The 10,310-nt window shown below is 34.0% G+C and overlaps 1 protein-coding gene and 1 long non-coding RNA gene across 13 annotated transcripts; both read right to left on the reverse strand.

Annotated features, from left to right (window-relative positions):
• Positions 1-1,656: 1,656 nt before the first annotated feature.
• On the reverse strand, positions 1,657-3,690 carry LOC111779303 (glycine-rich protein A3). The gene is made up of 3 exons (XM_023659429.2): positions 3,568-3,690; positions 2,364-2,633; positions 1,657-2,121 (listed from the first exon to the last, which is right to left on the reverse strand). The coding sequence occupies exons 2-3, from the start codon at positions 2,611-2,613 to the stop codon at positions 1,880-1,882; spliced, it is 492 nt and encodes a 163-aa protein (XP_023515197.2). The 5' UTR covers positions 2,614-2,633; positions 3,568-3,690; the 3' UTR covers positions 1,657-1,879.
• Positions 3,691-5,253: 1,563 nt separating this feature from the next.
• LOC111789324 (uncharacterized) lies at positions 5,254-10,310 on the reverse strand. Of its 12 annotated transcripts, none has more exons than XR_015411919.1 (5): positions 10,163-10,310; positions 8,220-8,835; positions 6,508-6,599; positions 6,165-6,217; positions 5,254-5,533 (listed from the first exon to the last, which is right to left on the reverse strand). It is a non-coding gene; the product is annotated as an uncharacterized LOC111789324 (long non-coding RNA). The 12 variants fall into 12 exon arrangements; XR_015411913.1 differs by having other exon boundaries at positions 6,165-6,220; XR_015411915.1 differs by lacking the exon at positions 6,165-6,217.

The following is a 10,310-nucleotide window of genomic DNA, read 5'->3' on the forward strand; positions in this document are numbered from 1 at the left end:
ATTAATTGATTTGTGACATTAGTTTCTTTAAAAGAGCGTTTTTTTAAAATTGTATTCTTACTCTGAACACGAACAAAGCCTAAATTAGATATGAGTGATATTAATCCAACATAAAAGACAAAGTATACAAAGCCTGGCACGAAATAAGATGAGTAGCAACATGAAGGGAATCGGGCTACCAAACACGAGAGAAGTTCCTTAGTTGACTTCAGAGTGCGACCAAAGTTCATGATGTTTTGGTCTAACTCGATCCAGTTCACTTTTGACCTAATTGAAATTGTCTGTTTTGGTCTGTTACGTATCGTTGTCAGCCTTATGTTTTTAAAACGCGTCTGCTAGGAAGAGATTTTCACACCCTTATAAGAATTACTTTGCTCCCCTATCCCCTCGATGTGAAATCTCACTCCATCTCATTCAAAGATATGTCATTGACTCATGTAATTTACAATTAGCCTTATTGCTTTTTTGGGAATTCAAATAAAAGAACGGAAGAAACTAAAAGGAGAGATGAATGCAATAACATTGAAGTACTACACCAACGTGTAAGTTTCTTTTAGGTTGCCGGACATGTTCTCTCTTAAACAAAATTTACCATTACTATTACGCGAGGAACGAGTGCATTATCCTATTTAGACTTTGGCAACCACGAGTTTTATTTATTTTGATTTCTGAATTTTCAAACGTTAAAAATTATTTTAATTTCAGAAAAGAAAATTTTAATTTACAAATATTTTTTCTAAAAAGAACATAAGAAAATTTGTAGATGTTGAAATAGATTAAAAAATTTCAAAATGTTAAATTTCATTAATTCATAAAACATCTTTAAGTGACTGAGCAACTTTATAACCAAAATTTAATTACTTAATTAAAATATTTGATGAACTTCCCAAGGTGTTTGTTTGTGAAAAAATTTGATTTATATTGGCCAATATATATTTATTTAGAAAGGTGTTTGTTTGTGAAAAAATTTGATTTATATTGGCCAATATATATTTATTTAGAAAAATGATGTACTAAAGTTTTGGATCCAGTGCAGCACTACTTGTCCTACTCATTTTGAAATTATTGCATTAAAAAACCATATAGTTGACTTTTATAAATTTGAGGGGTTAAATTTATGTAAATTAGAGTTAAGAAGTCGAACTTACGTTTAGTATATGAAATATTTGTTTATCCCACTACATTAAAATTTAAAATTTGTGTTTTGTCTATAAGTCCGAGCTACTAACCTTTTCATTTAGAAAAACTATGACATTTAAGTATTTTTTAAATTCAATCATATGGGGTCGTGAGAGTTTGAACTTATGACTTATTAGTCGAGGCGTGGTTATATGGAGTGAATTCTCTATTTCCTAGTGGCATTCGATTAAAGGCACTAGCTACTCTTTCTTTGTCTGGATTTGTGATGTTTCGTGCGGGTTGGAACTTACTTGACAAGGCATTTTGCACACTCCTCAGGAGACCTACCACCTTCTTTTTATACGAAAACTTCCTGGTCCCGCTCGCACATAATTTCTAATGGATTAAAACATATTCAAAATACATGACCCAATACCCCAACCACGCAAGTGTTGGGCCCAAAATTCCCATTCTCTATATTTCGTTTCGACCCAGTTCTCATATCCAAAAAAAAAAAGGGAAATTGAAAGAAAGAGGTTGACAAGAAAACGAGAAAAGATCCAGATTATTGATGTCCAGAAGCAGAGTACAGAAGGCATTAAACAGCAGTTAAGATAACAAGAGTAAAATAACAACATCCAAAGTTCTCTGGGCATAACAGGGATTAGAGAAGAAGATGGTACCCTACCATCTGTACCGAGGCCTTTCTTGGAAGCCACTGAAGAAGAAGGGTCGGTGGTGAAATGTGATGGCAGAAAAATCACTTCCACTTCTTGAATTTGCCACCACCATGCTTCCCATGTTTGTGCTTCCCAAACTTCCCCTGCTTGAACTTTCCATGGTGCTTGAATTTTCCACCATGACCATGACCATAACCATGACCATGACCATATTGAGCAACGCCGTGGGGGTAATGACCAGCACCATGGGCGACATGGTGAGCTCCATATGCAGCTGCTGCAGCGGCAGCACCACCTGCCAGCATTCCTGCTACACCGTGACCTGCATTTAAGAATATTTGGAATCAGTAACTGTATAAAAGTTATGCAATATAACCATAAACAGGATTAGGATACTCCAATGTTCCTGGGAAATTTTACTGAAGTTTTGCTTCAAAACAATTCTGTTGCTTACAGCAGCTTTCGGTCGAGGTAATCGAAATTATAAACCTTACTTAATAAAAATAACGAACTAATGATCTAACAAGTTTTCCAGACGATTATATGTAAAAATAGGATAAATACCTGAATGGTGTGGAGCAGAGGGTCCAGGATATGCACCAGGAGGATAGCCAGCTGGGGGGTAACCTTGGGCGGGGGGATATCCTTGGGGTGGATAGCCATGAGATGGAGGATACCCTCCAGGTGGTGGATACCCTCCAGGCGGAGGATATCCCCCAGGAGGAGGATATCCAGCTCCATGAGCAACACCATGAGCCAGATGCGAGAATAAACCTTTGTCAGATTCATCATGTTTATCTTTTCCACCCCCCATGGTTTATCAGCTAATAATAACTGAGAAATTGACAACAAACAGTCATATATATGAATATATCAAATCTTTTTATGGATCTGAACATAGTCCAGTATCAATTAGGGACGAAAAGATCTTGAATATTCAGGTAAATGCAACATCTATATTGATATACCATACAGGTCTAAGCCCCGTAGTAGTTTAACATATTATGATGTCCTAACAAAACTTCTACACAGTTAAGAACATCGAAAACAGAGGAGAAAGAAATATATTCATGGACGAGGACAAACTTTTCCCTAAAAATGTTCTTTAAGAGCGGCAAAGTTAATGTAATATTTCTACCATGGAAATTTAAATGAGACAAATTTAGACAGAACTTTAAAATCTCAACTCATGTATACAATTCTTTTAAACTAAGGTGAACTTCATATTTGCATCCTATATAATATCACTTCTAAAGATATTTGAGATTCAACTTTCCGTAAGAGCGATGAAGACCGAGCATGACACAAAAATTGTTCGCATAAGACTAAGACTTACGCATTCGCAACCGATCACCGATTCAGAACGCGTAATCAATCACCGATTGTAAATTCACGATCTCAGCATATAACACACAGTCCAAAGCGCAGACACATACACAAACACATTTGAAATCAACATTCAAGACTCCCAATCCAAAACATTACCAATCCGGTATGGAGATTCCAAGGATCAAACAACAAAAATCAATTCACAATTCATTAAAACGAATTTCTCCATTAAAAATCCACTACACACACCATAAATCATCATATTTCAACCAAAAGCTTCACCTAAAATCACGAATTCCAGATTCACAACAAATAAGGTAAAATCAAAGCATACATCCGCTACCGATACATATTTAGAGTTCCGATTTCTCTCTAACACACAGTTCAAAGCAAACTTCGAATCCATAGAAAACTCGTAAACGAGAGAGAGAGAACTTACCAATGAAATGAGCGATTTGGTTCTTGAAAGAGAGACGAGGAGAATTGAAATTTTGAAGAATTCCTTATAAGAGCGACGAGAAATAAAATATTTTTTGTTTTTTGTTTTTTTTTTTCCCTTCATTTTATCGCGCAAAGATAAAGTTAACGCGATTTCGACGCGTTCGAATATTCAAACAAACGCCTCTTTCGACACGTGGCACTCATGTATTCGTCACACTTTGAATATATCTGTTAATATTAAATTTTCTTTTTGGATAAACTTCTAATGGCTTGATTTAGATCTGTACCAAAAATAATATTAATTTTAGATCATAATTTTAATTTTAATTCCGCAAAATTTAAATTAATATATTCCTAAAATAAAGTTTCAATTAAAATTTTGAGTAAGAAAATAACAAAAAAATTATTTTTATTATTTTTAAAAAAATAAAATTATAAAGTATTTTTTTAATTCATCAATATGTGGACACGAGAATTGGAAGTTGATAGCGTATGCTCAATTGAATGATCGTTAATTTATTAATATCTAAAAAAGTAGACCCATTTGACTATTTAAAAAATAGTAATAAATATATTGTTAAACCAACCTAATTTTTAACCTATTTTTTAATTCATAGATTTTATTTATATATATATATATATATATATAAAAAGAAAATATCCTATAATAAAATAAATTTGATGGAATCAACTTGGAAGGGCCATCAAGAACGTGAATAAATGCCATCCCCACATACCATGATCAAGACATGAAATTTCAAATAAATAAATATCTCAAGAGAGCTTTATAAAGCTTTGACTTTTCGAGCATATCTACATAAAAAACCCACCACTAGTAGATATTGTTTGCTTTAACCCGTTATGTGTTGTCGTCATTCTCACGATTTTAAAACGTATCTACTGCAGAAAGATTTTCACACTCTTATAAAGAATATTTTGTCCTCCTCTCCAATTAATATAGAATCTGACACAATTGGTTCATTGAATATTTATTGGACACAAATATAAAAAATTTATTCGATGATGAATTGAAAGTTCAAGAATCTATTAGATACAAATTTAAAGATTAAATTGATAATTTAATTAATATCGTAAAAGAAAATCTAGAAGGGATTTTTTTTTCAAGTACATCCAAAATAATTAATTTATTTGGTAAAAGAATATGTGATTTGTGGTGTGGTGGTTGGTTGGTTTGGACCTTTGGATATATAATTATTACAATTTATGAGTAATTTACAAGTTAATTCTGTTTAGAAATTAAAGCCTGGTTGAAAATTAGGAGTGGAATTGGATTTAGTCAAAAAAGATACACCATTGTTATTAAGTTTATTCAAGTTGAAAATTATTTTAACTTTACTTTAATATTCGATTATTTAAATTAAGCCTCTTGTGATTTCATTAAAGTAGATGAGGTGAGGTACGGTGGCCGATTTTGATAAATGGGAATATAAAATTATATAAAATACAAAATGACATTTCTTTTTATCCCTTCCTTTCAACTTTTCAATTTGAACCTCAATAGAGCACGAATAAATTATTTTTAATAGGTATTTCTTTTTACAATATTCCTATTATTGATATTTGTTGCAAAATTCGTTAATTCTATTGGCAAATAGTAATAACTCAATGATGAATGGATTTTTGGTTGGATGTTGAATGATCGTTTGAGTTTGAACTTTTGACCTTAGAAGATTTTAGCTCGAGGGGACGAATGTTATAGATAAGAAGGAATAGGAACTTGCCAATCCATATGGTTAGGTATACCTTTAAGTCTCCCCTTTCGAAAAAGAGTGGATTATCACATTTTCTTACGGTAAGAAAGGGCATATGGGTTACCCGGGGAATGAATCTCGTCTTTCTCTGAACTTTCAGCCGAAGCTATTAAGGGAGATTTAGTCATTCTATTTCCTTCTTTCTTGTTTCGGCTTTCATTTCAAAGCTGCTAAGGAGTGAAACCGCTCGACCTATAGACAATAGAGCAAAAAGGTCAAATATATCTTCACTGTTTTTATCCCTATCCTCGCCCTTGTTTTTTTATTAAGAAGCGGTAAATTCAAAATTATCGGAATAATTTTTTACTTTTTTAATTCATTATTTCTAATCAACTTTTTCACATTTAATCACTTTTTTAAATTAATAAATACAAAAGTTAACAACGAATATTATATCATTGACCAAAAGGTGAACAATCGAATTTCCCTAAGATACATTCCCATTTCATTTCCTTTGTCGACTACATTTACGTCCCAATAGGGAATGGGATGGACCCATTCCCATGGGAGTTTCCATCCATGCCTAGACTCCCAAAATAAAAATTTTAAATGGGTGCAATTCACGTTCCTAGAACTCTAATTTTGCCAATATGACAATCTTTTTAAATCATTTGGTTACCTATTTAGACACTTTGACATTTTTTTTTACACAGTCACATCTATCAGTAATATAATGATAGATGTAATTAATGAAACATTCTATCAATAATATACATCTATCACAACAAGTAAAGGTTGGTCTAGAGATCAATTAGAGAAAAATTACGTAGAATGAGTAAACCATTGTAGTTGACTACCTAAAATTTAATATCCAACAAGTTACCTTGACAACTAAATAGGGTGGGATCAATGGGCTATTTCACAAGAATAGTCGATCTGCTGATATATCAAAGATCAATAATAATAACATTAATAATATTAATAGATAGTAAGATCAATTGGATTTGTTTTTTTTTTTTTTTTTTTTTTTTTTCTTTCCATTCTTTTCTCTCGCAAATCTAAAATGTTGTTATGAATGGAAGCACCCTTTGAGAAATCCATGTCTCGTGGGCCGTAGGGTCCATTCCGTGGAGAAAGATTAGGATCCATTCCCACAAGGGCCTAGGAGCAAAGGGGCAAAACGTAATTTTACTTAGTAATATGGTCAATTGGGAGAGAGAATTTACCTTGGTTAAAAACCGACCACTGCCCATTGCCATTGATGTCGGTTCTCGAACCAACCAATGGTCTACATCTAGTTAATGGATCGGCTTTTTACCTGCGGAATAATTTTAAAAAAAATCAATGCCAAAAGTAGAAATGAGATATCAAATTGAATTGGATGAACAATTGCATTAAAATTCATTTAATAGAAGACCCTAAGATAACCATTTACATCAACATATTAATTTAAACCCAAAACTAATACATGACAATTGTGAGCAACTTACCCCCCAAGTCACCATTCACTTTGAATCTATAAATCTGCTCTAAAGGTTGGGGGATGTATTGGGCTCAGAACTGAGGAACCTTACAACTTTAAGAAGAAGTCGAACCTATGTTAGATAGGTCCGTTTGCTTATCCTTCGATACAAGCACATAAACTTATGCTATAAAACTCACATTTTATATCAACTAACCTTTACAACAGTTTTTACAAGAAACAAGGATTTATATTCCACAAAAAAGGAAGAGAACAACCTAAGGGCCATAGGTAGGTGGAATCCCAGCCCAGGGAACTACCAAAAGAGAAAAATAATTGATTGTGAGACTAATCAGGACGGACTTTGCCAAAATCAATCTCCTAGCTTTTGAAAGAAGTCGGGTTCTCTCTCTCTCTCTCCATTTATCTAACTTAGCCTTGCCTTGTCCTCAAGCGAATCCCTGAAAGCAAACGATCGAAAATTTCCACCTAAAGGGAAGCTTAGATAATTACAAGGCAGTCTTTCCACAATGTAGTTGATATTCAACTTTTTGGATGTTGATGTTGGTGCCTATGAGGGGCAGTTTTCGCCTTATTCATAGCTAGTCCCAAACGAAGAAGCAACAGATTTATGATGGACTACCAAGCTTTTAACATTCCCATCTACATCATCACAAAAGAAAGCTTGACATTTGAAAGCGGGTAGTTTCTACCGACGGGTTTCTGACCAAGAATTCCCTCAAAACTCTACTATAAATTCGTGAACCAAACACATGTCCAGAGATACAAGCTTCTATAACTTATTCCTTTGTACAATCCAAATTCATTATGTAAATCCAAATTTCTTAACTAAGACATACTAAAATCATAAGCTAAACGCACCTAGAGAACTTTCTAGGCATATATTCAACACATGTCCACCCCTAAACATCTAAACTCAATACCCCTTGGAAGTCATTTCATGGAAATAAATAAAGAAAAAGAAGAAAACGGAATCCTAAAAGTAGAGGCATTAGATCAGTGGGACCATGGCAATATAATCAAACATGGGGCCTGGATTCTCTGCGGCAGTCTGCCAGTGTCTAGTGATAAATTTAGACCGTCCACTCTTAATGGGTGCTCTTTTTCACTTTCTTTTTGTTACTAAAAAATGATAGATTAAAAATGAACCTAGATTGTCCAATTAAAAAGAAAAATAAGTAGATGGCCTACAAGAAACCAGAGCGAATCCAGATAGATTATGGATGTCATGAGTGCCAAGGTCATAAATTTCAGGTCAGATCAGCATATGCTATAAAGTAAAGGGAAGATAATCTATTCTTCCAGAGTCAGCAAAAGTATGATTTTCAGGTCAGAACAACCCACAAGCGCACTTGAAATAAAGATGTCAAGATGAACGAAAAGCAAAACATGGAATTAGCAGAGAGACACTTTCTAATCAGTCCTTCACAGATGAATTTATTAAATGAGGCTCACAGGTAAGGCCGCAAGTGCGAGTCTTTCAAAACCACAGAGCAGCTTCTAGTTCCATTCATGAACTCAAAGGCACACCCCTGCTGCAATGACAGTGATATTGATTAGACTAAGCAAGATCAAAATCTGAAAAGCACAAGACTTTTGAAGAGGAATAGAAGAGTATAAAGAAGTAACCAAAATGGTCAGAGCGTATCCACTTTGACCTCGTTGATCTCATGCCTAACATGTAGGAAAAGGGGAAAAAATCATGTATATATAGAACATGGTTAAAGCTTAGCAAGGTATTTTCTGAATAAACATAAATCAGAAAAGAAAAAGAGCAACGATGAAGGAAATGGATGAACAAAATCAGGGCAGAGGGATTCAGATTTAGGTTATGGACATAGATTCAGTGATTTCACGTGTTGTTAAACATGAAATAAACAATGGAAAAACAAGGTAAATGCCTGATGACCAGATATCTTTTTGATATTCCATTCCCATATTTCTTAGACTTGGATCATTGAATTGGGGTAGAGAGAATTTTGTTAACCTCTGGCATCCCAACTCCGTCTTTACCATGTAGTGATGCTTTTAAGCTTTCCTCCTAGATCTCGTCCTTTCTGATCTCAGGGCTCTGCATACCAAAGAACTTTTCAACACATCTACCATATCGAAAAGAAATACACCGCAAATATTTCTATCTTTTACAGAACAAGCCAAATCTACAATTAACGTGAGGCTAAAAAAATTGATTGGGAACAGAAATTCAAGCAAGAACAATCCTATTTCAAGGATGAAATCTAAAACTTTAAGCCCAATAACTAAAAGGTATCGTGAGTAATAATTCCAGTGTTTTAGGAGTATGCCAATAATTTAAAGCAACATTTGTTTGATTGTAAGATTTGCTTCCATCCAGTTTGACCAGTTTGAGTTCTTCAGGATCTCCAAGTTTGAACCGACCTTCTTCCCTTCTCTTCCCGAAGGAACAGTTAACTCAAATTCTCAACATACTAGATACCTGTTATAACACTTTCTTTATCTTTCAGTAATCAGAACACACAGAAATTTTTCATCTGCTCAAACAAACAAACCACTAAATTAATGAATCTCTTTTACTTCTCTCCAATTCCAGTCTCCCCTTTTCTCCCATAGGCGTTTGTCAATTTCTGCACTACAGTCACATTCTTCCTTTTCTTTCAAAAGTACAACTACCACCTGCCACAAATCATTAATCTTAAAGGCTTAAAAGTTGCCCCACAACATAGTTCAACATTAAGATTGGAATATTATCTTACCAATCACTCTCAACCAACTTGTCTCTCTCCACTTGAACCCCATTCATTAAGAGGGAAATTTATAACTTTCAATAGAAAAAATATTCTACTCGATGTCGTATCTTAAGGCAATATGATGATACGAATACTAAGGTAGTGGGAACAAGAATAAAGCAGATCGATCCCCTATTAGCAAAGAATTTTTACTCAACTAATCTGATAACAGAATATAACGTCTGAATAAGGATTTACATTAATGCAGTACCTAAAAGTCAGCACTAGATAAGACAATAGCAATCAAAAGATGAGTTTCGAAGCAAACAACCGTTCAATGCAACTGATGTATTAACAAGAATTTACAGAACTAAAGACAAGTTCACAACAAGCAATAATAACAGCGATACATATACATCAGTACAAACTAGAAAGTAGAGGAAAAAGAGGCTGATCATAAAGAACGGGAAGCAGAAAGTAGTTGAACTCAGAAATTGAATCTCACATATACAATATATTAGGTTTTCCTCATCGGAACATCACAACATAATAACCTAAGATCCAATACTTGAAGAAAGGGTAACCGTTCCTGAAATTGCCGAGTCGTAAAAATTTTCGAAAGGTATGAGGCAGACAATTTTATCAGAAACTAGTAACTTAAAAATACTACAAAATCATGAACAAGAGATGAACCTGAGGTTGATCGAGCTTGAGGAACGTTGAAATTAAGATCGGAATTTCGCCGCGGGAAGAAACGAGAAGAATGCCGCGGAATTCGCAGAGATGAATATGCACATCCATTTACTCTCGGTAATGAATTTGTCCTAACCTAAAAAAATTA

The sequence above is a fragment of the Cucurbita pepo genome, chromosome 1 (assembly GCF_057944985.1).
Source record: "Cucurbita pepo subsp. pepo isolate OVF chromosome 1, ASM5794498v1, whole genome shotgun sequence".
NCBI classification, from domain to species: domain Eukaryota; kingdom Viridiplantae; phylum Streptophyta; class Magnoliopsida; order Cucurbitales; family Cucurbitaceae; genus Cucurbita; species Cucurbita pepo.